Genomic DNA, 27,206 nt, shown 5'->3' with positions numbered 1-27,206 from the left:
GAGAGTGTGTATATGTGTGTTTGAGAGAGTGTATGCATGTGTGTGTGAGTGTATATGTGTGTGAGAGAGTGTATGTATGTGTGTGTGTGAGAGTGTGTATATGTGTGTGAGAGTGTGTATATGTGTGTGAGAGAGTGTATGCATGTGTGAGTGTATATGTGTGTGAGAGAGTGTATGTGTGTGTAAGAGTGTGTATATGTGTGTGAGAGTGTGTATATGTGTGTGTGAGAGAGTGTATGCATATGTGTGTGAGTGTATATGTGTGTGAGAGAGTGTATGTATGTGAGTGTGTATATGTGTGTGAGAGTGTGTATATGTGTGTGAGAGTGTGTATATGTGTGTGAGAGAGTGTATATATGTGTGTATATGCGTGTGTGTGAGTGTGTATGTGTGTGAGAGTGTATGCATGTGTGTGTGAGTGTGTATATGTGTGTGAGAGTGTATATGTGTGTGAGTGTATGCATATGTGTGTATATGTGTGTGAGAATGTGTATGTGTGAGAGTGTATGCACATGAGTGTATATGTGTGTGAGAGAGTGTATGAATGTGTGTATGTGTAAGAATGTGTAAGAATGTGTAAGAGTGTGTATGTGTTTGAGAGAGTGTATATATGTGTGTGTGTGACAGAGTGTGTATATGTGTGTGAGAGAGTGTATATATGTGTGTGTGAGAGAGAGTGTGTATATGTGTGTGAGAGTGTATGCAAGTGAGTGTATATGTGTGTGAGAGTGTATGTGTGAGAGAAAGTGTATGCATGTGTGTGTGCGTGTATATGTGTGTATGTGAGAGAGTGTATGTATGTGTGTGTGACAGAGTGTGCATATATGTGTGTGTGAGAGTATATATGTGTGTGTGAGTGTGTATATACGTGTGTGTGTGAGAGAGTGTATGTATGTGTGACAGTGTGTATATATGTGTGTGAGAGTGTATATGTGTGTGTATATGTGTGTGAGAGAGTGTATGTATGTATGCATGTGTGTAAGAGTGTGTATATGTGTGTAAGTGTATATGTGTGTGAGTGTATGCATGTGTGTATATGTGTGTGTGAGAGTGTATATATGTATGTGTAAGAGTGTGTATATGTGTGTGAGAGAGAGTGTGTATATGTGTGTGTGAGAGAGTGTATATATATGTGTGTGTGTATATATGTGTGTGAGATTGTGTGTGTGTATGTGTGTGTGAGAGAGTGTGTATATATATGTGTGACAGTGTGTATGTGTGAGAGAGTGTATATATATGTGTGTGTGTGTATATGTGTGTGAGAGAGAGATTGTGTGTGTGTGTGTGTGTGTGTGAGAGAGAGAGAGAGAGTATGTATATGTGTGTGTGTATGTGCATGCAAAGACTTACGAGTTGAGAGAGGCATGTTGCCTCTGGATGTACCCCGTGGCTCAGGGACACTAGTGTGTGATTTTCAAGCCAGGGTCTGATCAAGAGAAGATGGGATAAACATCCAAGAGGGCCCCACGATTTGCTTCAGCACCTGACACTTATTAGGGGCTTTATGTGTGATTGGACCCCACGGATGGTGATCTGCTGATAATTTGGAGCAGCTCTGTTAAGGGCACACTCACAAGGAGTTTGTGCCGAGTGTGTTTGCGGTCTGTCTCGCGGGTCCAACTGCACTTCATTTCTGCTGAGGACTGTCCTATCAGGAAAGTCACACGGCCAGGAAGGGTCACCTGGGTGACAAAAACCCTGTTCTGGACTAATGGACAGAAAGCAAAAAAATCTGCAAATCATATTAGGATGCTTTTGTCTTTTTATCTATTTGTTTATTATAATCCCCCTTCAGGGAGAGATGACATTCTAGAAATGTCTAGTCATCTGGCCCTGAGAGCCCTCACAATGCTTCCTATCAGCTAAAGAAAAACAGACTAGTGGACGGGCCTCTTGTTCAGTGATGTCAGCTCTGGAGCCACTTCCTCCGGAAACCATGTTCGTGTAGGAGGCTGGTTCTGTGGCCTCATCAACATTGCATTGGCCGGGATTGTGACAGAGAAGTGGTGACAATGAAAGCTATCATTTAAGGACAGGCTCCTGGTGCGAGCAGTACCTGAGACTGGATTTTCTGTGAGGCTCTGCTGTTTTTCCCTCCTTTGAATGTAGGTTATATTTGACCTTGTTTTATTTTTCAGTTCCTCAAGAGCTGCAAAGCATTAGAGAATTCATTTCTACAATAGACTGGCTGGCGCTCTCCATAAACCAATTTAATCTGATTCCCCATGACCTACATGGGCTAATGGGATGTGAGAAATCCATCTTCATTTAAATATGTATTTTGTGGGGTTTTCTGCTGTGATGGAAGCATCTCCAGGAAAAGCCACAAAAAATATGTATTAAAGTGAGGAAACCACCCACTTTCTCTGTGTGGGGAAGGAGTGTTCATGGGGGGACGTAGAGCCAGCAGAAGGAAACAGTATCCTTTGAGTGGGACTAGCCTTGCCTTCAGTCTGGATAAGCACCTTGAGATAAGCAGGTGCAAGCTTGCTGTGTCATGGAGGCATTTATAGGATGAGTCAGCGGGGCCAGATATCTTCACCTGCCATCGGGAGCAACTTCCTTCTGTCAGTCTGGGTCTACAGGCCCAGACCACTGGAAGCTGCGTTTTTGTTTGTTTGTTTATTTATGTATTTATTAATTTAAGGTAATAAGACAGAAATTGAGAGGGGAGGGGATATATATATATATATATATATATATATAGAGAGAGAGAGAGAGAGAGAGAGAGAGACCTGCAGCCCTGCTTCACTGCTTGCCTAAGTTCCAGCCCTGCAGGTAGGGACTGAGGGCTTGAACCCTGGTCCTTGTGCATGGCAATGTGTGTGTTAAACCAGGTATGCTGCCATCTGGTCCCTAGAAAGCTGTTTTAAAAGTCCTGTCAATTGTATTTGCTGGCTTGAAAGATTCTGTTTTTGTTTGTTTGCCTCGTAGAAACTGTATGCTTGTTAAATCAGATTGTTTTAAGTTCCAAGGGAGAATTTGGGAAATTTTTTAAAAGGTTCACTTACTGCTCTGAGATAGGGCTTGTGACGATTAAGAAAAGTGAGTCATTCATAGTGGCTTTCTTGCTTTCCTCCTTTCTTTTTTTCCCCCTTTCTTTCTTTCTTTCTTTCTTTCTTTCTTTCTTTCTTTCTTTCTTTCTTTCTTTCTCTTTCTTTCCTTCTTTATCACAAGTGGAAACTGAAGCTCATTCAATAAGTTACAGAATCCCATGGCAGACTTGATTAAAAAGTACATAGCTGTTTAGGAAAAAAGAACATCTTTGTCTTTCTCAACTGGGATCATAGGTTTCCATCAAATAAACTTACCCCTGACCTTAATGAAAGCAACTAGCTTACATATGGCAGACAATCTAGTATAAGGATATATGTGTGTGTGTGTGTGTGTGTGTGTGTGTGTGTGTTCATTAAAACTGTTTTAGTTAAGTAGTATATACATGTGCTAAAAACAAAAATGTCCACAGGATGTGGATAATAATAGACTTTACTGTTGATTCAAACCCAGGATACTTTTTTCCAACTGAAAAATAAAATCCTTTTGCAGTAGTAGAAATTACTATATGTTGGTTTTTGCTGATTAATTCAGATGTTTAGGTGACTTTCAGTAGTCAAAAAATATGACTTGAATATTTAGTACCCCTAAAACTTTTTATTAGTGATTTAATACTAATTTAGAAAATCATAAGATTACAAGAATATAATTCCACACTGTTCACTCACAGCACCAGAGTTCTATGTCCCACTCCCTCCATTGGAAACTGCAGTAGTTCTCCCAAGGTAACAGATATGGGTGACTATTACTTCTATAACTGTCTGTCTATCTTTATATATATTTGCCCTTTATTTTTCCTATGGTCCTGCTTTCTCTAACTTTCTAAGTTGCACCTACTACTCCTGAGTATCCTTCCTTTTTTCCCCTTCGTCCCTCTCTGGGTCCTTATGGAATTGGAGTTCCAAGCCCTCTGGTCGTCTTTTCCTAACATTTACTTCTCTAAGAGTATGGACCAAAATTCTTTATGGAGTGCAGAAGGTGGGAGTTCTGGCTTCTGTAATTGCTTCTCTGCTGGACATGAATGTTGGCAGGTGGATCCATACCTCCAGCCTGTTTCTGTCTTTTCCTAGTGGGGTAAATACTCCTAAAATGTATTGCATTTGATGTGATGAAGAATAATTACAGTGGCCTGGGAGATGGCACAGTAAGTAGAACACTGAACTTGGGAGCATGAGGTCCACAGTTTGATCCCTGGCATCCCATGTGCCAGAGTGATGCTTTGGTTCCCTCTTTCTCTCCCCCCTGCCCACTAATAAATAAGTAAAGTCTTTTTTTAAGGCACAATTGCAATAAAGACATAATACCAACTTAAGACAAGAAATTGCCTGTCTCTTTAAAAGGTGAATAGGATTTTAGCGTCCAACATGGACATAGATCCTCCTGAATCATGACACACCTGTCTCCTCACACACATTCAGAATGTGAACCTATATTGTAGAATGTTCACCTGATTTGTTAGAAATGTTTTGGAAATAAAGTGCTTCTTATGGGATGGAAGACATTTAAGCTTTTAATGTTTAATGGGCAAACTTATTTTTGTGGAGGCCATTTATGTGTAAATATTTTAAAAGGTTTGTGAGACAGAGGGGGAAAGTACAACTTTAATCACTATAGTACATGTGATATTGAACTTGGAACCTTACACAAGCAAGGGCCTGGACTCCCCCCACAAGCTTCCTCCCTGGCCACCATGTGTGAATTTTTGGAATAAAATGAATCATTACTTTGTATCTGGCATATAATCCTTATTGCTTTGAGGGTACTCAGGGTGTATGTGTGTTGGGGGTGGGTGACCATTGTGTTATAAATTGCTTGACTTATTTCCTGATGTTTAAATGCCTCAATGCCTGGTTCTGGCTAGAAGAATTTGGATAATTCATAACACATTTCAGTTGGGGGTTCCCTGGGAAGCTTAATATTCTTACTTTCAAGATGACAAAGGTAGAGAGTCCAGTATGCATTTCTAAGTGTTATTTAATCAGTGAGTGTCCAACCTCTACCTTGCTCAGCAAACTTTGTGTAAAGATGCATCTGCTTAAAGACAGAGAAGGGGGGCTTGGCATTGGCCCACCCAGTTGAGCGCACACATCACCATGGCTAGGACCTGGGTTCAAACCCCCACTCCCCACCAACAGGGGTGATACTTCACAAGTGGTGAAGCAGGTTTGCAGGTGTCTTTTTCTTTTCCCTCTCTAACTCCCACTCATCTCTCAGTTTTTCTCTGTCCTATAAAATAAATGGAAAAAAGAAAGGATGAAAGAAAGAGAAGGTTTTCTTATTTTCAACTTTATTGATTTATGCCCTAACTTTAGTGATTTCTGTCCTTCTAGTTGCTTTAGGATTCCTTTGTTCTTCATCTTCTAGGTCTTTTAAGATGTGTAATCAGGCTGTATATTGGTGCTATTTCTTGTTTCCTAATGTGTGCTTGTGTGGCTATGAACTTCCCTCTCAGGACTGCCTTAGCTGTGTCCCAACTATTTTGATAGCTTATGTCATCATTTTCATTGAACTCTTGAAACATTTTGATTTCTTCCTTTATTTTCTCTTTGACCCAGTAGTTGTTAAGGAGTGTACTGTTGAGCTTCCACATTTTGGGACTAATACTAATCCTTTGTTGATTGCTAAGTGTTAGTTTAATTCCAGTGAGGTCTGAGAAGATGCTTGGGATGATTTCAATGCTCTTGAATTTGCTGATGCTGTCTTTGTGGCCTAACATATGGTCTGTCCTTGAGAATGACCAATTTGGACTTGAGTAAAATGTTTATTCCAGTTTCTTGGGGTGAATGACTCTGAAAATGTCCAACAGTTCTAGTTTATCTATCTCCTCATATAGCTCCCTCATGTCTTTATTGATTTTCTGCCTGGATGATCTGTGAAGATGAGAGAATGGGGTGCTGAAGTCCCCTACTAAGACTGTGTTGCTGTTGATATATTGCTGTAGCTCTTTCAGTAGATGTTTGACATATTAGGTGGCCTCTCATTGGGTGTATAGATGTTAATAATTGTTAAGTCCTCTGACTGACTGATCCACTGAACATTAAGTAGTGTCCATCCCTATAATTTTTAAATTTTATTTATTTTAAAGTCTGTTCCTGCCCTTTTTTGTGGGCCATTGGCTTGTATGATAGTTTTCCATCCTTTCACTTTGAGTCTGTGTTTGTCTTAATGAGTTAGGTGGGTTTCCTGTAGACAGCATATTGTTGGGTTGTGTTTTCTGATCCATCTTCCTACTCTGTGCCTTTTAATAGGTGAATTCAGGCCATTGACATTTTCTGATATCAAAGATTGAAGATATTTTAACGCCATTCTTGTAGAGTTTTAGAGTGTTCTGATAGATGGCCTATTTATAGTGGTCAGACTGTTTATAGGAGACCTTTCAGAACTTCTTTCAGGGCAGGCTTGGTGATAGTTGATTCTTTCAACTGTTGCTTGTCTGAGAAGGTATTGATGCCTCCATCTAGTCTGAATGACAGTCTAGCAGGATACAGTAGTTTTGGTTGAAAGCCTTTCTCACTGAGCACTCAATAGATATCTTGCCATTCTCTTCTGGCCTATAGTGTTTGTGTGGAGAAGTCTGCTGCTAATCTCATGGGATTTCCTCTGTAGCTGACTCTTTGTTTTTCTCTTGCAGCCTTCAGGATCCTTTCTTTATCCTTATTCCTTTCCATTCTAAATATGATGTGTCTTGGTGTCTTTAAGTCTGGGTTAATTATGTTTAGGATCCTCTGGGCTTCTTGAACCTTTATGTCTTTGATGTTGTCTAGACTAGAGAAGTTCTCAGCTATTATGTCCTGAAAAATGCTTTCTTCCACTCCCTCTCTTTCTTCCTCTGGTAAGCCAATAATGCATATATTGTTTCTTTTGAATTCATCCCTAAGGTCTCTGTTGTTCTTTTCAGTATCTCTTAATCTCCTTTTGAGATTTCTTCTTTTTCAGTTGTTTCTAGTTCGTCCTTGATCTTGCTAATTCTGTCGTCAGCCTCATGTATTCTATTGTCTCTGCCCTCTACTGTTTTTTGGAGTTCATCTATTTTGTTACCCTGTACTGTTTTAGCTTGTTCAGCTAGTTGTGTTCTTAGCTCAGATATCTCAGCTTTCAGCTCTCTAATAACCTTGAGGTAATTAGTGTTTTCTTCCAGGGTCTCATTTGTTGTTTCTGCATTTCTGATGACAATTCTTTCAAACTCTTTACTCACTCCTGTGATTTCCTTAACTAGTGTTTGGATGTTGACCTCATTATTATGTGGTTCAACCTTTGGGGGGCTTTTAGCTGGACTCTTGTCCTGGTTCATTTCTCTAATATTTCTTCTTGTTGGTGTAACCATTTTATATAGTATGTAATGAGGTCCCTCTCTCAAATTTCTGATCACTCTTGCCTGGATTGACTTGTGTCTAAGTAAGGTAATTAATGGGTTCACAGTTGTGGAAATTGACAGTTGTTTCTATAGTATTTTAATCCCTGAGTTGGAGCTCAATGGCTTAAAAGCCTCTTTGGTTCTTTTTCTTCCCTGTAGGCTATGGGAGCCTGAGGGCTTTTCAACTATAAGTAGGCTTCTTAGCTTAATCACTGACTCCTGACCAAGAGATAAAGCAGGGTGGGGCAGAGATAATCCAGTTGTTATGCAAAGAGACTTTCACAGCTCCCCACTAGGCTACCACTGAGTTATAGATCTTCTTCTGAGTTTCCTGGTTAGTTCTCTGTCCCCTGGTGTCAGCACAGGGCCTCCCTGTTGTTTCAGATTCTGAGGGCAGTAACAATGGAGACTCACAGTTGCATTTGGTGAGTCTCAGGGCAATCTTCTCCTCCCTTCAGCTGTCCCCTTGTTGGTGAAACAGGCTGGAGGCGATGTCTCAACTGGTAAACTGCCGGCTGTTACCAGCTACTTAATCTCTTCCTTGGCTCCTGTCTGTCCACGAGCCACACGTGTTTGTACTCACCAGTGATTTGGTGGGTTCCTGAAGCTGTTCTAGTTCTGTCTTGTTGTAGTCTCAGGTGGTCTACTTTCATATTCTTCGTTGACCTGGGAGAGGAGAGGAGAAAAACACAGCTGCTGCTGTTATGTAGCCCACCTCCAGAAGTCCTCTTAAAGTATTTTTTAAATATTTATTTATTCCCTTTTATTTCCATTGTTGTTTTATTATTGTAGTTATTACTGTTTTAATCGTTGTTGGATAGGACAGAATAAAATGGAGAGAGGAGGGGAAGATGGAGGGGGAAAGATAGGCACCTACAGACCTGCTTCACCACCTGTGAATTGACTCCCCTGCAGATGGGGAGCTGGGGACTTGAACTGGGATCCTTACGCCAGTCCTTGTGCTTTGCACCACTTGTGCTTAACTTGCTGCACTACCGACTGATCCCCTGGCATGAAAGGTTTTTTGCATGACCAAGTTTATTTCCTAAAAATACTTAATTTAATTTAATTTTAATGTGAAAGAGATGGAAACATAGAGGAAGATAGATAGGTAGATAGATAGATAGAGAGAGAGAGAGATAGAGAGAGAGAGATAGAGAGAGAGAGAGAGGCTGAGACCAGATCCTTGTCCAATTCTGCTTTATGGTGGTGCTGGGGATTAAACCTCAGACCTTATGGATGACAGTCTTTTGCAAAACCATTATGCTGTCTCCCCTGCCTCAGGTAGTGATTTAAATACACAAATTTAGACCTAGAAAACAAGCAGTGACTGCTCTATTTGGGGTGGGTGTTGGGGGCCCTCAGGGGTGGGAGGACAGATTGGCTGAGGATCTGGGACCCCTGTGGACCTTGGAAATAACCTGACTGGTACATTGGGGGACATTTGTTAGAACTCACGAAGAACATGTTTAAAACCTGTATTCCACTAGTAACAAATCCTACCTTGGCCCTCCTGGCTTAAATCTACAAAAGAAAGAGGGAGGAGACCTTTTGTGTTATCCTTAGGCTCGAAAAGATGGACCGAGGACGGATGGTATTGGGTTGCACCTTTGTTCACTGTCTCTTTTGGAAGTTTGTGCTCCCCCCCTCCCCCTCCTATTTCTTACCTTTGCCTGAATGGAAAATCAACCCTCAGTGAGTTCCTCAGCTGGCAGTAAGAAAAAGCAGAAGTAATGAGCAGACTGACAGCTGACTCCCCGTGGTGCTTAATTTTAGTACCCATGCCTCGAGGATTCTGTGCAACTTCAGTTTCCAGGCTTAACTCGTGCGATGAATCATCAATATTGAGGGGAGTAGGGCGATTGTGGCAATAAACACTTGCTGCTCGAAGACAAGAATCTTATGAATGGCTTTGGAATAGACTTATTTAAAGAGGTATCCATCAAACCCACAGGGCTTTTAATGGACCATTTTTCTCTGATGTGGGTAATGTAGAGAGATTTTTTTAATAAACACACACGTGTAGAAGTAAATGAGTCTTCTCTCATTTATTTATTTTTTACAGAGTATGGGCTTCATGTGATTTCACTGATCCTGAGCTAACATTTTCATTCAGATAGAAAGACCGGGGCTGTGTGGTGGTGCACCAAGTTGAGTGTACATGTTCCCACGAGTGTGACCTGGGTTCAAGCCCCCAGTTTCCACCTGCAGAGGGAAAGCTTCATACGTGGTGAAGCTGAGCTGCAGGTGTCTCTCTGTTTATCTCCATCTCCCCCACTTGATTGCTGTCTATATAATAAATAACATTTAAAAAGAAAGAGGGAAAGAAAGAAAGGCAAGGAAAGGCACCATGGTATTGGAGCTTCTCCTAGTGTTATGGCATCTCTCACGTGATGTCGACACTCAAATCTGGACCCCATGCTAAGCAAGGCATGCATCCTATCCAGTGAGCTACTTCTTCAGCTCCCAAAGTAGAGGAGTCTTAAAAATCCGGTTATTCCCCACCTCCCCAGAGCCCTGCCCCACTAGGGAAAGATAAAGACAGGCTGGAGGTCTGGATCGACCTGCCAATGGCCATGTCCAGTGGAAATGCAGTTACAGAAGCCAGACCTCCCACCTTCTGTACCCCATAGAGATCTTTGGTCCAGACTCCCAGAGGGATAAAGAATAGGGAGCCTTCCAATGGAGGGGATGGGATACAGAACTCTGGTGGTGGGAATTGTATGAAACTGTACCCCTCTTATGCCACAATCTTGTTGATCATTATTAAATCACTAAGAAAAAAGTCTTACAAGGCCATATTCAAAACATCTTGACAATTATGAGAACAGGAAAAATATAAGCAGTTGAACATTGAATTGGGGTTCAAAACTGACCTTGCTGACTTAAGACCAACCCACATATTCAAAGTATTTATTCAAGAAAGATTAAATTAAGTACTAACATGAAAAGAATAAATAATTTAAGATTAATTATTTACTTTTTTGCCACCAGTGTTGTCACTGGGGCCCAGTGCCTGTAGTACGGATCCAGCACTCCCCATGACCCTATTTTCTTTTTCTTCTTATTTGAGAGGATAGAGAAAAATTGAGAGGGAAGGGCAAGAAGGGAGGGGGAGAGAGAGAGAGAGAAAGAGAGAGAGAGAGACCTGCAGCTCTACTTCATCATGTCCCCCCTCCCCCCAAAGGTAGGGACCAGGGTTTTTAGCCCAGGTCCTTGCTCATGGCAACATGTGCACTTGACTGGGTGTGTCACCGTCCAACCATGAAAAATCAGGCTTTCTTGTTTGCAATTGAGCCAAGACTTCCCCTCCTTCTTTCAGCCTCAGGGTACCTGCAGTTAGCAGGGCATCCTCCTCCTCCGCCTTATACATTTGCAGCTTCTGGAGGACTGCCCTGTGTGCCTGGGCGAGGCGTCTCCTGCTCAGAGATGCCTCTGTAGGGCAGAGGTAAATCTCTCTGGATCCAAGCGCCTCCCGCTACCTATGGCCTCCACAGCAATGCACATGAACAGCAGCTGTGTGTCACACCGGAGATCAGGGGCTTTATCTGTGACAGTCCATCAGATGACAGATTGCCTTTAGTCCAGCCGGGGCTGCCATCGTGAATTCTAGAATTGTGTTCACTTTGTTGCGTGAGTACATCCATATTTCTTAATGTCAGGTGCATTGGGGAGCTTGTGGGTGTCTTCCCAGAAATGACCTTTGCACTCGCCTTGGGAGGGTTATTGCTAATGTTCCTTCCTCATCTCGCCTCCCTCCTGCTGTCCGGAGACAGTGCTTTTTCTTTCAGACAGTTTCTTTTTCTTTGATTTGATGGGAAGGAGGCAAGCAAACAGAGCACAGCTCAGTCATATGCAGGGACAGGGATGAGAGATGACCTTGGCATCTGCTGCTCTTTTCCTGGTTGGCCACTGATGCTATCTGTCCCACCCTCCCTCCTTTCCAGCACTGTCACTATCCCCTTGCCCCATCCAAGACTTGCAATGACAGTCCTCACTTTTCAGATTCTTTGCATCTTCAGATAAAGCAGCTGTGACTCTAGACATCAGGAGCATAGGTCAGTGGACTTCTCATTTGAGATTTGTCGAAGTCTTAGAATCTGCTATCTTCTCCACTAAAAGAAAGATCAGAGTTACACCAAGTGGACTCTGCACGTAGTAGGCAGTTGTGCCCTGAAATGATTACTCTCTATGAACAGGGAACCGAAGTCAATAACATTTGTCACCTCCAAGGTCATTCCTATGCTTGCTACTAATTGGAACTCAGTGGTGTTACTGACTGAAATTCTAAATTAAATGAATCTGAAACTAATGTAGTTGCTTTCATTTCACATATCTACATGTTCTTGAAGAACTGAATAAATAGCCTGCACCAGGCGATAGGCTATTTCAATAGAATTTTTTTAAAGCAGTCTGTTGCCTAGTTTAGTCTTTTTCTGGCTTTGAAATTTTTCTCAACACAGCTATTAACTTGAAGGCCCCTTTGTAGACACTCTAACAGTTTGAAGTCAGTCGTATGTGGTCAATGTCATTTTATCCCAGAGTTCTGGGGAGAGGCTTCATAGTAAACTCCACTGTCATAAATCTAAATCTTAAAATAAAACTTAGAATAAAACTGCCTTGCTTATTAGTTCATTGACATTTTTTTAAAATCTTCATATTCTTGGACTACTTAAAACCACCAGGATTATAAAAAAAAAGTCTAAGTTGATAATTTTTTGTTATTTTAACCATTTGATAATCCCCCTCCTCCCCCAGCAGTTGAACAGAGTGATACTGTTACATCCACACTTTTTATACACGTGCTTAAAATTATATTGCTGAGGAAAAAAGCAACTTTATTTTGCAAAAATACATCCATACCATAAAGTGTCAAATACCCACTGGTCCCAAATAACAATAGCAAAATGTACACCCCTTTGTTTTTTGACATTTTCCCCCAAATTTCATCTCCCTGAATGTACACAAATATCAGTCAGCTTTCAAACCACATTTTAAACCAAGGTATGCATTAACAGTAAGTTCAGTGACTACCTGAGACCTGTTACCTATAGACTGTACAACTGATAACATGTATGGAGCTAGGTACCATCTTATGAAGATCTATTTGAAAATACGTTTGAGCTTGTAAGTGATACTAAGTTGAAAATGCTCTCCCTTAACTGCTACTCCTCATTTTATGGTCTGTTTTTTCTCTTTGATCTTTAGGTTCTTTCAAAGTAAATTGTAGTGACATTTAAAAACCAGTTCCAATATATTTCAGGATGTATGTGCTGCTCTGTCTTCTGCCAGGTCCTCTTTCCCTTCTAAATGTGATGAGTGTTTGATTTGGGTGCGGCATCTTGCACCTTCAGGTAGATCCGTTCCAAGCACAGCTTCCTACAGCAGTGTCCGCGTCTTGTCTGTTTAGGATGGACCAGGCTAGGCCCTCTGGATTAACTGCTGCTTTCCATGGCCTTTTCCCATTCCTTCTTCTCTACCTGACTTAACAGATTTCGAGCTTATGATGAAAGGGACAAAGAATGACTTCTCATTAGCTCTGGTCCATACTTTTTCTTTCTTTTTAAAAAAATTTTTAAAATATTTATTTATTCCCTTTTGTTGCCCTTGCTTTATTGCTGTTGTTGTTGGATGGGACAGAGAGAAATGGAAAAAGGAGGGGAAGACAGAGAGGGGGAGAGAAAGATAGACACCTGCAGACCTGCTTCACCGCCTGTGAGGCGACTCCCCTGCAGGTGGGGAGCCGGGGGCTTGAACCGGGATCCTTATGTCGGTCCTTGTGCTTTGTGCCACCTACACTTAACCTGCTGTGCTACCGCCTGACTCCCAGCCTCATACATTTTCTTCTCTTTACCTAACTAACCATTATCATTACTAATTATGCTTCAGAAAATCAGCATGTATGGAGGCTGACTTAATATCTAGCAAATCAGTTGTATAAATCAGAGAGGCTGAGCTCCAAAGAGAGAAACTTGGTTTTGTTTTGCTTTGCTTTTGTTTTTGTTTCTTTCCTCCCTATTCTGTCCAGTTCAGCCTCTGCTGGAAAGCTTAGAACCACTTGGAGAGAGTTGGAAAAGTGAGTAGCATAATCTAATTTTAAAGGAGCTCCACACCAATTAAGTAAACATTATTTGGAGCATAAATTGGCAAGTAAAATCGCATGTTGGTTTTGTTGGAAAATGGTGGCGAGTTTGACAGGTCTTGGGGCAGGGCCAAGTACCACACTTACATCCCTCCTCCCAAGCTGTTCAAGATGGCAGCCTTTTGGGAGTTGGAAAGTATCACTTTCCAGATCCCATAAAGACGAAGAGGAAGCGTGCAGGCTGGGCTCAGGCTCCTGCATCTGCCGTGCTGTTGAAGTCAAACCCAGCACAGAAACACTGGTGCTGGGGTGAGGGTTATGAGAGAATGAGAAAGAAAAAGAATTGAGTTAGAATGGACCAAAGCAGGAAAGAGTGACCAGAGTCTCTGGAATCTGCTTACCTGGGAGAATAAAAAGAAAGTTTTCTGTGGTCAGGGAATGGTTAGGGAGGGAGAGTCTGAGCAGCAAGAAAGGGGAAGTCTGCATGTCTTTACATCCCAGAAAGATCTTGAGCAGTAGTAGCTGGGACTGGTGCAGCAAGAGTTCTTTAAAGATACTTGGCTTCTTCTCAAAAGTGGATTCACAATTTTTCCAGTGATCCTGGAACTTAGGCACGAGAACAAGGAACATTAATAAGCTGTGGAAGCAGGACTGGGAGCAGAGGCTAGCAAAGATCTCTTAACTGGGGGGAAACTAGCTTGGATTTTTCAGGTGAGTTTATTAAAGGATCAAACTGAAGACTTGAGTCTGGAAACAGTTCTCACATTGCTTGTAGAGAACTGGTGCAAAAATGTGGGTCTTTTTGTAGGAGTTTTATACAGTGTGTGTGTGTGTGTGTGTGTGTGTGTGTGTGTGTGTGTGTGATAGAAGGTGTGACTAACACGACCAACCTCAGAGGAATTGTTTAACACAGAAAGAGAGATTTTTGTTTCTGATCAGTGTGACTGAGACAACCAAGCAAGGTTATTTTATTATAGTTATTTTTGCCTGTCTGCCTTCCTTCCTCCCTTCTTCCCTCCCTCTCTCCTACCCTTCCTTTCTTCCTTCTTTCCTATTGTGTCAGGGCTCTCAATGGAGCTTGGTGCCTACATGATGAATCCACCACTCCTGAAGGTCACTTTTTCGCCCTTTATTTGATAGGACAGAGACAAATTGAGAAGGGAGGAGACAGAGAGATAGATACCTGCAGTAGTTGCTTTACCACTCGTGACATCTTGTGTGTGTGTGTGTGTGTGTGTGTGTGTGTGTGTGTGTGTAGGGAGGTTGAATCCAGGTCCTTATGCATGGTAACATTGCGCTTAACCAGGTATACCACTGCCTACCCCCCTCCCCCCCCACAGAGTTATTTGTTTTCTCCTTTGAGTTGGTGGCCAGGTATCATGGATCTGCCATTTTGGTGCATCCTTGATGGCTGATGAAGGTCACATGACGCCTCAGGTCACTACCCCTTCACAGAGGCAGGAGGTTTGGTGTGTGACCTCTTCACGGGACTAGATCAGCTGAATTTTGACTCAGACGTAAGAAAGAGGATGGCTTCAGTCTGTCTCTTTGACAGTTTATAGTTTCTTTAACAGATCCCAGTTCTATCTAGCTGTAAAGAAAGGGGGTGACTCACGTTGCAGGGCCTTGATTAACAGCAGTGTGTGAAAAATTCTTTCCACTTACCCTGCTACCGTAACTCCAGCAGCCCTCACTGACCCGTGAGCAAGCAGGCAGCAAGGAGGGACTTGATCCAGAGAAGTTGGTTTCTTTAAACGGCATCTCTCTCAAAGACTTAAGCCTCATGAACTAAAACCATAAATCTCATCAAGGTGCATCTGTAAATGATTCTGGTATTAGAAAACACTCTGCTAGTCAGCCCCACTGAGTATAGCCGTCATTCTGCAATTTGCTAGTCTCCTTTCCTTTTCGTGTGCTGGCTTCCTAAGCGGAAAGTAACCTGTCCTCTGGCTTTACATGTCTAAATCCTCTCTCTAATCCAGATTGCTCACTGAGCTGTCCCCAATTCCTACAGCTCCTGGATGACATGTACCTGTTTGTATTTATATTACACAGTGTTTAAGTACCTCTAGGCTGGTTTCGTCTTGCAGTGATAGTAGTTACAAGTGGCAAAAATAAATCTCTTAATGCTTGCCAGACAGTAAGATATTCAATGAGATTTTTTTTTGAGGTTTTGAGTGAAGAATGTAGAAGAGAAAATATACTCATTCTTACCTAGTATATATATTCAGTTGCTTAAGAGTAGGATTTGGGTCTGACTCATCTTTCTGCTACAGAAGCCAGAATTGTGTTTTGTGCAAGGTAGACACTCAACATTTAGTTTTAAGTTTTTTTTCAGCTTTACTGAGGTGTGATTGATGAAGTTTTCAGATAAATAGATGTCACGGAGTTCTGATCCACAGTGCACATTATTAAAAGGGTCCCTCAGTGTGATTCTAGGCACACACTCATCACCTTACTTAGTATCTTACTGTTTCTGATGCACTCCTGTAAGTTCCACTCTTGTTGGGAAATTTCAACTATTCAATACATTTTCTTGAGTTAGCAAATAGATAAGTAGTTGGCTCTGATGTGTCTATCCTGACTCTCATGTTGCTGAATGTCACAGTGGTCCATTTCAGTTTTAATAATTTCAGTGCTCTTCTAGCTTAGAACACTTCAAAATGTGTCACTCTTTTGATGGCCCCTTGTCAACTTTTGTCAGTGATTATTTTTGACTTCAGGTCTTTTCTGTATCGAGGGATGTGCATTCTTTATTTCACAAAGGTAGAAAGGATCATGCCATTCAGGACAAAGTGGATGGGAGTAGAGGTGATTAGGAGATGGAAGACAGCTACTGGGTGGTTTCATTCCTCTGTCAAGTCAAGAGAATTGGGGAAACACATTAACTTGGAAAAGGGAAAAAAAAAAAGTAGCCAAATTGTCTCAAGATGTTTTTGTGAGAACTATGGTTATTGTTGGGGATCTGGAGATATAGAACTTTGGCAGTGAGTGCGGTGTGGAACTATAACTCTGTAATCTTAAAACCTTACAAACCATCACTAAACCACTAATAAAAAAATAAGAAAAATGTAAAAGAGCTTTTCTGTGTTGTTAGCTCCTACTTGGCATGTAGGCGTTAGTCTATGAATAGCAAATATTTCTTTTTTCTTTTTTTTAATAAATTTATTCTATTATGATTATTATTTTATCTTTGTTTATTGGATAGAGACAGCCAGAAATCAAGAAGGGAAGGGGAGGTAGAGAGGGAGAGAGACAGAGAGATACCTACAGCCCTGCTTCACCACTTATGAAGCTTTCCCCCTGCAGGTGGGGACCGGGGGTTTGAACCTGGGTCCTTGCACATTGCGACATGTGCGCTCAACCAGATGCGCCATCACCCAGCCCCTTTCTTTTTCCTTTTTTTTTTTTTTTAATAGCCTTCAGGGTTATCACTGGGGTTTGGTGCCTGCAGAACAAATTCACTGCTCCTAGTGACCTTTTTCTTTTTCTCTCTCTTTTTTTAATTAGACAGGACAGAGAGAAAGTGAGAGATGATGGGGAGATGGAGAGAAGGAGAGAAAGAGAGACACCTGCAGATCTGCTTCACCACTCATGAAGCTAACCCCCTATAGATGGAGAGTGGGGGCTTGAACCTGGGTCCTTACGCTTGGTAATATTTGTATTTAACCAGGTGCTCCACCATCTGCCCTGCCCCCCACACACAAATACTTCTACAGCAGTGATTAAACAGTTCTTCCTTTTTAAATTTTATTTATTTATTTGAACAGTTCTTTCAAGAGTCTTTGTGGCTCCTTCCTGAGACACTTAATTTGGGTATTTTCAGTAGGCCAGGGTGTTGGGCAGGTTGTACTAAAACACAGCTATTCCTCTTCCTCAGTGACATTGGCCCTGGTTATTCTGCTTTCCTTGATAGGCTAATGCTTTTTTTTTTTCTTTTTAATGGTGCAAGATAACTACCTCTCTTTCCTGGCTATGTTTCACCATAAAGTAATTGACCCTACTGATTTAATTAAAAGTATCTCTTTGTCATCAGGCTACTGGGTTCTAGCCTGATGTTAAAACTAATGTGTGACTTTGTGTGTCTCTGTGACCCTCTGTACCTTAAGGGTCATTGCTGCTGGTGAATTTTTGTTTTGGGCTTAAAGAAAAAAAAATGCCCAGAATTACCTTGGTGCCATTTGAATCACTATCTGGGCATGGGGGAAATACTAGTCTCTCTGGGGTTTTCTTTTGGGCCTGTCTTCCCTATTGTGTCTGGTTTGCTATGGCAAAGCTACAGACTTCTAAACATGAGGTCCTGAGTTTGATCCCCAGGACTATATATACTAGAGTTGATACTCTGCCTTCTCCCTCCTTACATCATAAAATAAATTAAATAAATCTAGACAGAGAAGAAAACAGCTTGGAATGTGGTATGGTGGTGAAGCATTGGATTCTCAAAACACGGGGTCCTGAGTGGATCTCGCTCTGCATGTGACAGTGTTGCTCCGGCCTCCATCACATATATATCCCTTTTCTTTTAAAGAATCAACTCCCCTTTTTTTCTGAAATAGGGAACTCTGTGGGCTATCAGCCAGGATAACCCATCTGAGAGAACACACTCACCTTCCATGAGCACAGGAGAATCCTATATTCCCATGAGTCCAACATGTTGATGTTTCTCCAAACTCCTGAACTGCAAATAGACCCACTGGACATACCCATGTCTCCACTTGTATGAAATCATTAATTACTTTTTTTTGTTGTTGTTGTCTCTTTCAGAAATGAGTGCCCTGGAGTATGCTAGATGCTGGTGAGCTCCTGGACCACTTCACCACCTTGGCAAAACAAGAAGAGGGCAGGTGAGGGAGTCCTTGGACTCTGGAGACAGCTCCTTGACCCTGACCTTTGAACCTTGGCCCGATTTTTTTTTTTTGAGGGTGGGGGTGGAGCTGCCGTCCACGATGGAGACCCTGTCCCAGGATTCCTTGCTGGAATGCCAGATCTGTTTCAACTACTACAGCCCGCGGCGCCGGCCCAAGCTGCTGGACTGCAGACACACGTGCTGCTCGGTGTGCCTCCAGCAGATGCGGACGAGCCAGAAGGATGTGCGGTGCCCCTGGTGCCGTGGCATCACCAGGCTGCCCCCGGGCTTCTCAGTGTCGCAGCTGCCCGATGACCCCGAGGTCCTGGCGGTCATCGCCATCCCACACGCCTCGGAGCACACCCCGGTCTTCATCAAACTGCCCAGCAACGGGTGCTACATGCTGCCCCTGCCCATCTCCAAGGAGCGCACGCTACTGCCCGGCGACATGGGCTGCCGCCTGCTGCCCGGCGGCCAGCAGAAGCCGGTCACCGTGGTCACCATCCCCCCCGAACAGCAGCCTCTGCAGGCCGGGGCCCCCCCAGAGGCGGCGGCCGAGGAGCCCGAGCGGCGGGGCGCGGTGAAGAGCTCCACCTGGTCTGGGGTGTGCACGGTCATCCTGGTGGCCTGTGTGCTGGTCTTCCTGCTGGGCATCGTGCTGCACAACATGTCCTGCATCTCCAAGCGCTTCACCGTCATCTCCTGCGGCTGAGCAGCGCTCCCTGCCCGCCAGGCTCTCGTGGGTGCCAGCTAGGGGGTGGAGCCCAGGTGTTTGATGACCTGTAGGGGTGGGGGTGGGGGGAGAGCGACCCTGATGATGATGATGATGATGATGATGATGATGGTGGGGGTGGAGGTTTTGGTGATGATGATGGCGGCGTGTTGCACATTTGGCGAACCCCGAAGCAGACAGGGAGGGCAGGAGGTGAGGTCTCTGAGCCAGAGCACCACTGAGCGCTGATGGCAGCCGCTTTGAAGACGATTGCATGCATCTTCGTCCCCCCTCTCCCAATGGACTGTCCTCTACGTTTTTTTTTCCAGAATCATGTGCGAGATAGACTTACTACACTTAGACGTCAAACTGTGCAAGTGTGTTCCCTGTGATCCTCTCTCAATGTGCTAGATTCGAACCAAGATGCACTGAACAAGTAGAATCAAACCTGAGAATTTGTGTTAAAACAAAGACACACACACATAAAAAAAAAAAAAGACTGCAGCAGAGACATGTTTGCTCGTTTCTCCCCACCCCTTTCTCCTTTTCTCCTTTTCTCCTTCCTTCCTTCTTTCCTTCCTTCCTTCCTTTCTTCCTTTCATGAAACCCTGCCTTCAGTTAGTTGCTAAGGCCTTTGCCACTTTTGGAACGACACCTGGATTCAACTAAGTTCAACTGGAAAGTAGCCTTTCTCTTTGGAAGAAATGGTTTGAACAAGGGTTTCCAAGGTGGTGTGTCTTGTCACGTCCCTTAATTTTTCTTCCCTTGTAACTAGAGCTTGCTACGTGTTTATGAAACTGAAAGCCCAATAGGGGAGCAATAAACAAGAGTTATAATGGGAAATGCCTAATCCCACAGGAAATCTGTTTGCCAATTTTTTCAAGCCATCTCACAAAAAAGAATTTTATGTGTAAATACTGTGTTTCTCTCTCTGTCTCTCTCTCTGTGTGTATTTTGATACATCTCAGGTTTTGAGTCTTTTCAGGAGACTGTGAGGAATGAGACTTTGTGGGAGTGAATGACTCTGGAGTCTGAAGTGGTGGGCACCTTCCGGGTGTCAGGACTCAGCCAGGGATTTGTCACAAACTCTGTTGCTTCCATCACTTGCTTCTCAACTCCTGTGTCCTTTGAGGCACAAATGCAAAGCAAAAGAAGACCCTGTTTTTTTCTTCCATCTTGGGGACTTGTGATAGCCACAGATGTGGTCAACAGATGACAAACCTAGATGGCATTTTACTACATAGTCAGTGGTGACTTGGGTGGGGAGCTATAGTTCTGTGAGATTTAAACCTTTTAGAATTCCGGTTCCCTCTTCTTGTATAAATGAGAAAATGTCTTGTATTTCCTAATGTGTTTTTAATCGAGAAAAGTGACAAACTAAACTAACACTTCACATTCCAATTTAAATAGCCTGGTTCGTCATAAATCCTTGAAGAGTCTTGAATTTCTTAACGGTCCATAGAAACTCATGAAGAACTGTTGGTATTGAATGATGAACTCCTTTGCCCGGTGATATGTGCATTTCAGAAGTAGCTGTGAGCTGTGCCGTTCTTCTCTCTTTTTCTTTTTTTTTAATGGAACTTGTGAAAAAGCAAGTGATATATGACATGGACTTCTCTCATAGCTATACCTGTCAGTGTTCCCTTGGATCCATCAAATGTGGGAAAGAGAAAAAGCAGGGATGTTTCCAAAATGCAAGGCTAAAAATAGCTTCATTTAAACTAAGAGTTTAGTTTACTTAGATGTTAACTACTACCTGTGACAGCACAAAACACGTTATGGGGGTGATGATAATCTGAGATAAAGCAAAAATATAACAATAGACTCCAAAGTTAACCTTTTGGCATGAGGATTCAGTGTGAAAAATGTGAATTTGGGACTTTCAAATCTTTCAGGGAATGTATTCTAATACTCAAACTAGAAATTGGGTTAAAATGCCATTTATTGTGTAAGCCATTGAGCATTATACAACAAAGTAATCTAGGATTTATTCGGTATTAATAATTTAGGTATATTAGCTGAATACTATCCTCTATTATGTAACTTAATATGCTGTTGGGTTAGTGTCAATTTCTCAGATTCTCTCAGGCTGCCATAATGCATGTCTGACCTGATTTCTATTCCACTTGGGGAAACAAAAAGCAAAACCGAAACGTAGCATTAAGAATGCTGTGTTTCTCATGGACTTTGCCCTAGCAGCTTTAAGCCATGCCATATTCAGACTAATTGCTGTGAATGTACGTTCATGTCCAGTATGAAATGATCGGCCTTGTAGTGTCTGTAGTGCGTGGTAGAACTTTATACTAAGTAGGTTAGATATAGATGCTAACGGGTGGTGACACAGCGCCCCCCGTTTCGTAGTGAGGTATGTAAATGACCACATACTTTTACTTAGAAACAACCCTATGGTTGAACAGCAAGAAGGCAGGAACTAAATCACTTGGCTCTGTCTGCAGCATCACAGTGGAAGGTAAAAACAACCCAAAATGGGTTTTTTTTAATATGAGTTTGACTAATGTGAAAAATTAAGCCTGGCTCCGTCTGCTCTTCTTGATGCTTTTGCTTTTTAGTGATGTGTGTGTGTGTGTGTGTGTGTGTGTGTGTCTGTCTGTCTAAGAGACAGCTGTCTCGACATGCCTGATGTGATTTAGCATCCTGTTTCTCTGGCCTTTTCTGGCATGGACCCATGACACTAATAGCTCATCAAGTCCAGTGACACAATGAGTCGGAATTCACAGTTGTACACCAATGGGGGTTGGGAGGACTAACATCTAACATCTAACATCTCAGAAAGTTAGAGCTAAAAGCAGCAGCCTGTGGTGACTGCATTTTCTTGGTGAGTCTGCTGAGGCCCACAGAGATGAGGGACAGCTTGTAATTCTGTGGCAAAAGGCAGATGAGAACGTCAGGCCTCCTTCCACATCTCTACCAGGCTCTGAATGATTTCAGGGTGGATGAATTCTCTTGACTAAATTAACTAGTGCTTTAAGGATTTTGTCTGGTTTTATTTTAGTAAATTTATATATTTCTTTTGGTTAGCATCTACCTCTCTGGGAAATCCAAGGAGGATTGGTTTAGGCATGACAACAAGAAAACCCGTGTGGGAGGAGTTTGTTTAGATTACAAGGCATTGCTCCCCGCCCCTTAAGTGTAAGGGCCAGTGAGTGTTGTGTAAATAATAAACTATAAGAAGCATGAAACTTCCTCTTTATTACTGACCTTGACTTAAGCAAGGAAATGCTTAATGTGTTATGTAGAGCCATGTGTGCTCTCAACAAAGTATTGTTTTTGGAAAAAGGAAAAAAAAAAAAAAAAGAACTTTTTTTGTGTGTGTATAAAGACCTGGGGCATAAGTTGTGATGAAAAGGCTAAGTGGCTTTCAGTTCACGGCAGACTGTGTGTATGATTAGAAAGCTAAGAAGTTGTTTCTTTAAGAACCTACTTACGTTTAATTTTGCAGGCAACTTTAAGAGAGGAACCCTTAAAGGTTAGACTCTGTGCTGCTACTGCAGCACTTACTATCTTCCAGATTGGCACTGTTCAGCACAGGCTGGGTGTTCTGTGACCAGTGCTGTTCGGTGCAGTAGCCACTGGCCACATTGGTGGTTGGACAAGTGCTTGGGGCCAGTCTGACTGATGGAAGAACTGGATCTTGTATTTCATTTAAAGTTATTTAAGTGTGGTCACTCACATATGGCTGGTGGCTACCATACTGGACAGCACAATGCTGGGTTTTTGAACAATGGATCTTGCATCAGAGTGTTAATGGAATAACAGAAGGAAGCTAAGAAAATGTTCTGTGGTTTAAGACATGCAGCTGACCAAAAATAAATTCCTTTCTGGGCCAAGAGAATATATGATCTGAAGTATGACTATACTAAAAAAAAAAAACTTCTTTAATTGCCCTTTGGGGTAATTACTTAGGTACTTTGGGCCAATGAATGATCAGTGAAGCTTCAAGAGTGCTTTATGAAGCCCCTGTTCTGGACCATTAGCTGCATGTGAATCTATTGTCCAAAAATAGTAGTTAGTCAGTAGCTGTAAAATGTTTGACTTGCAACTGTGCATGACCTGTATTGTGAATTTGTGTTTAGGGTCTTGTGGCCAAAACAAGTAAATGTTACAGGGAAACTAAAAGTCTAATGAAATCTCCCTTCATTTTTGACATCTTACCAAACTTCATTGCTGCATTAGTATGGTGTGAAGTAGAGGCAAGCATGTTTTGCAGTATTCATTTGCCCTTGAAGTCTGCTAGTTTATTGTATTTGGTGGGGGCATGTGTTGGTGTCATTTTTCAGATGCCAGACTAAAACACACAGGTACTATTTTTAGAGTGAGATTTGACATTGTTTTAGTCTTGTTTGGGGTTTTTGTTTGATCACTGGAAGAACTGAAGATTTAGAGCCTTGCATAAAGGCTTTTTTATTATTATTATTCCATTAAGAAACATTACCCATGAAAACTTAAAACTGGAAGGCTATTAAGATTACTGTGAGACTGTGAAAAGTGAGTCAAGGGAAGCAGAAAATTCAGTTTGAGATTTATTTTCATAGGACTCTTCCCGATAGTAAGGAATTTATCCCCATCTAGATTTAGATTTGAAAAGAGTTCTCATTGCTTTCTTTAAAAACCTCTTTGGTGTCCAAATTGGTTGGTCTGCTTTTCATTGTGACTGAATATAAACCAAATGCATTTGCTTCAGTTTAGCAGAATTGAGAATTTTTTTTCTTAATTTTAAATTTTAGTCTTCAGTGGACATGATTTTTTTTTTAAGCATGTCTAACAAAATAAGTTTTTATTCCATTAAGATGATAGTTGTTCTTTAGACTTCAGGGGAAGTTAAAAGGTCTGCTGGTTTTGGTGTGAGAGGAGTGAAATGCAAAAAACTTTGAATTTCTATCTTCCCTTAGAAAAAATGGTGCTGCTCAATAGTCAGCATTTTGTCTCCACACAAGTGTCATCAGTCAGTTGATCTGCCATCCTTGACCTAGAAGAAGCTGTTCCTTGGTATTTCCATCATTCTCAGTAAAGTGTCACCCACCCACAAGGTAATCCTTACCAAACCCCCGCAAAGAATGAGCTTTTCAGAATCATTCAGCAGCTATTTTGAAAGTAGTGTTTTATTTCACAACTGATGGCAATGAGTTAGTTGCTAAATTTGGTTAAACATGAAAGTCTTCTAGAAAATAAGTCAAAATTCAAAGCATCAAAGTAAGCCAAAATTTGAATTATTGTCTTTTCTGACACAATTGATTTATATGAACCTACATAGGTATGTGCACACACACACACACACTTTAGTCATAATTGAAGTTAAAAATTGGAACCAAAGTGTTATAAGCCACATTTTCCAATTTGTGGATTATCTCATATTGAAATTAAATGCTCCAGTTTCTTGATAAATTCTGTAGACTACATTCATTCTGCTAAGCTAGTCACATTTGGATTCTACTATGTACATTTTACTAGAAAGCCATTGATCATTGAAGAACATATGTGGATCTTGGGTTCTTTCAATTTCTATCTTACAGATTTCTATCTTCTTCCATCCCCCCTCCCCCCCCCCAACTCTTGCAGTGGGGCTCTGATTTATCTGCACAACTTTCATTGTACAGCTGGGCCAGTGTTGTTTGCTTTTGTTGTTGTTGTTTTTTCAGGATCCACTGCCTGGGGTATCCCACTCTATATCTCTCTCTCACCTTTGATGTAGTGGTGCTTGAAAACACTCATCTTGTCAGCTGGACTTTACTATCTATTCTAGTCTAAGGATTTTGATACTATTCATATTACAGTCTTTTTAGGAACAATCAGTTATACTTGTGGTAAAGTACTGAGTGGCGGGTCCCTTGAAGCTGCAACATATGTCTTCCCTCCGACCCCCCCCCCCCCAGGTGTTCTCTTGTAGCTACCTAGCCCTGTTCTGCAATAGTGCTGCAGAGTCCTCAATATGGATGGAGGGCTGGTATCCTCTGGGAAAGTCTCTGCGGTCTCCCTGGAGTGTGAGTTACTGGGTGTTATTGCCAAAGGGATGCCCAACTTTCCATTTGACATCTGCTTTTTGAGAATCCAGAAACTGATGGTTGGAAGTGATGATGGAGAAGGAGCATGGGTTTTAAAAAGAAAGAAATGGATGAGCCAAAGGTCCCTTAAAAAAGATGTTGATCTGTGTCATCTCTGTGTAAACAGTTGGGAAAACAGATGAACTGGTGTCTTAAGCTGTGTTTCAGAAAATTCTTGGTCAGATTTTCCTGGCTGGGAGACAACCTAAACATTATGTAGATCCCATGAGGGTGAACTGGAGACTTGACTCTGGTTCTATAGCAACACATAGGGACAGATTTGCCCAGAGGGTGAGAAAACACTTGTGTTAAGCGGGGAGAGTTTGTAAGGGGGTTATAGCTCCCAAGTGAAGTATATAGAAGTTGGAGATGAGCTGTGGGAGAAAGACCAACCAGGAGTGACTCAGTCAAGTGCACCTGCCACCCCAGTGTGTGTGGCTTACCAAGATCAGTTCAGGATGTCTGAAGCTGAAGACAGGAGGAGTAGGCTCAGCTGCTGAGAGGATCCAGGGTGGCCCCTTTGACTGATGAGCACAGTGGGTTTCTTTTCAGACCCTCCTCTAGAGTTGATGCAGAGTCATCTGTGGACACTTTCTAGCATCCTCTTGCTTGTGGAAGCATGGAACCCAATGATGGGCCTTGACTGGAGCTGATCCATACTCTTAGGAAGACTTGTTTGAGAATCTTTGCTTCCTACCCTGGCGGTTTCGGCGGTGTCACTTGTTACATGTTTTGACTGCAGTGCTCATTCCCACTGGCTTCACTTGACAGTTGCAGGTGGGAAAGCCAGTTCCAGCAGGTGGGGAAGTGGCTCTAGAGTCCTGCCACCCCCACCCAGCTGCTGCAAAGGCTACTTGTCCCCCTTACAAGCGTCCCTTCCGTGTGCTCCTTGGCCCTCTTGATCGCTACTCCTCCTGTCCAGTGACTAGATTAATGCTGCTCAGAGGCTGTTAACTCAAGTCCTTGACATGTTTCATTTACAATTATGTGGATTATTTATTTTAGGAGCTTTTTTTTTTTTCTTTTACATTTTCAAGGGCCAAATAGCCCTACAGATATATGAGCTGTTGAGCTGTGTAGGAAATACTGTCCCAAATGTTGCCAAATATTGACTTTGTAAGGGGGCTATCAAGCTGCTGTTTATAAATCTGAATGTCTTTAAAAAAAAAAAAGCATTCTTGCTTGCTCTCTCTGTTGTAGATGGTGTCTTAGCAAGTCCTGAGTTTTTCCAATGAACCCAATTTTAATATATGGTATTTTTGTATGCCAAAACTGGTGTCTTGTCCTTTGTATATGTGGTAATGTTGATTTTATGACTACTGTTCAAACACATTTGCTATGATTAAAATTCATAAAATGATTTCAAATAGACTTAGGTGTTGGTTATTTCTCCCCACCCCCTCTCCACTAAGAGAATTGGCTGGGAAGTTCATCAGTTACTCCAAGAGTTTTAGTAGACCTGGATGATAGAGTGGCTAGGAATTCCCAAATCAAGGATTACTGCTTCCATCATAGAGTTTTATGAGAGAAAGAGAGAGTGAGATGCTAGAATACCACTCTGGAACATGCCACACCAAGGTTCAAGCCAAGAACCTTGGGTGTATGTGCAAATTTTGTGTTTCCCTAGCTGAACTATTTCCCCAGCCCACCAGTCAATGATTTTAAGTGGAAGTAATTTTCAGATGGTTTCTCTGAGAAGCTAAAGGGTGCATCTGTGAGTGCTAACCTCTATCTTCCACTGTCTGGAAAAGATGCAGTGTATCAGGGCCAGGTGGACCAGTTCATCATGCTATGTACAGAACCTCACCTTCCTGCCCAGGTGACAAGAGGCAGCATGACCTGCCTGGACTCCTGATTTGGTCTGGGAAGGTGTCCTTCCGTGGATGTTCTCATTAACAGAAAGTGGCAATTTGGCACTGTTCTCCCCCTCCCCTTTTATTTTTTTGCCACCAGAATTATCGGGTTATCGCTGGGGTTCAGTGCCTCTACCTCTCCCAGTGGCCATTTTTTCTCTTTTTATTTTTATTAAACAAGACAGAAATTGAGAGGGGGAAAGGAGATAAAGAGGGAGAAAGACAGACACCTGCAGACCTGCTTCA

The 27,206-nt window shown here is 42.2% G+C and overlaps 1 protein-coding gene across 4 annotated transcripts in view; it reads left to right on the top strand.

Moving 5' to 3' along the window:
- The window catches only part of RNF152 (ring finger protein 152), a 393,455-nt gene that overhangs the window by 75,561 nt on the left and 290,688 nt on the right, over positions 1 to 27,206 (top strand). For 3 of the 4 annotated variants that reach the window (XM_060173969.1, XM_060173966.1, XM_060173967.1), the window contains exon 2: positions 18,255 to 26,474. In XM_060173969.1, coding sequence (XP_060029952.1) covers positions 18,437 to 19,048 — 612 coding nt within the window. In that variant the 5' untranslated portion in view covers positions 18,255 to 18,436 and the 3' untranslated portion in view covers positions 19,049 to 26,474. Of the gene's footprint in view, positions 1 to 18,254; positions 26,475 to 27,206 lie in introns of those variants that run through there. The other variant, XR_009545096.1, reaches the window with a different exon arrangement.

The sequence above is a fragment of the Erinaceus europaeus genome, chromosome 15 (assembly GCF_950295315.1).
Source record: "Erinaceus europaeus chromosome 15, mEriEur2.1, whole genome shotgun sequence".
Classification (NCBI taxonomy): Eukaryota; Metazoa; Chordata; class Mammalia; order Eulipotyphla; family Erinaceidae; genus Erinaceus; species Erinaceus europaeus.
Note: the sequence above shows the minus strand (reverse complement) of the source record. Positions and strands in the feature narration are given on the sequence as shown.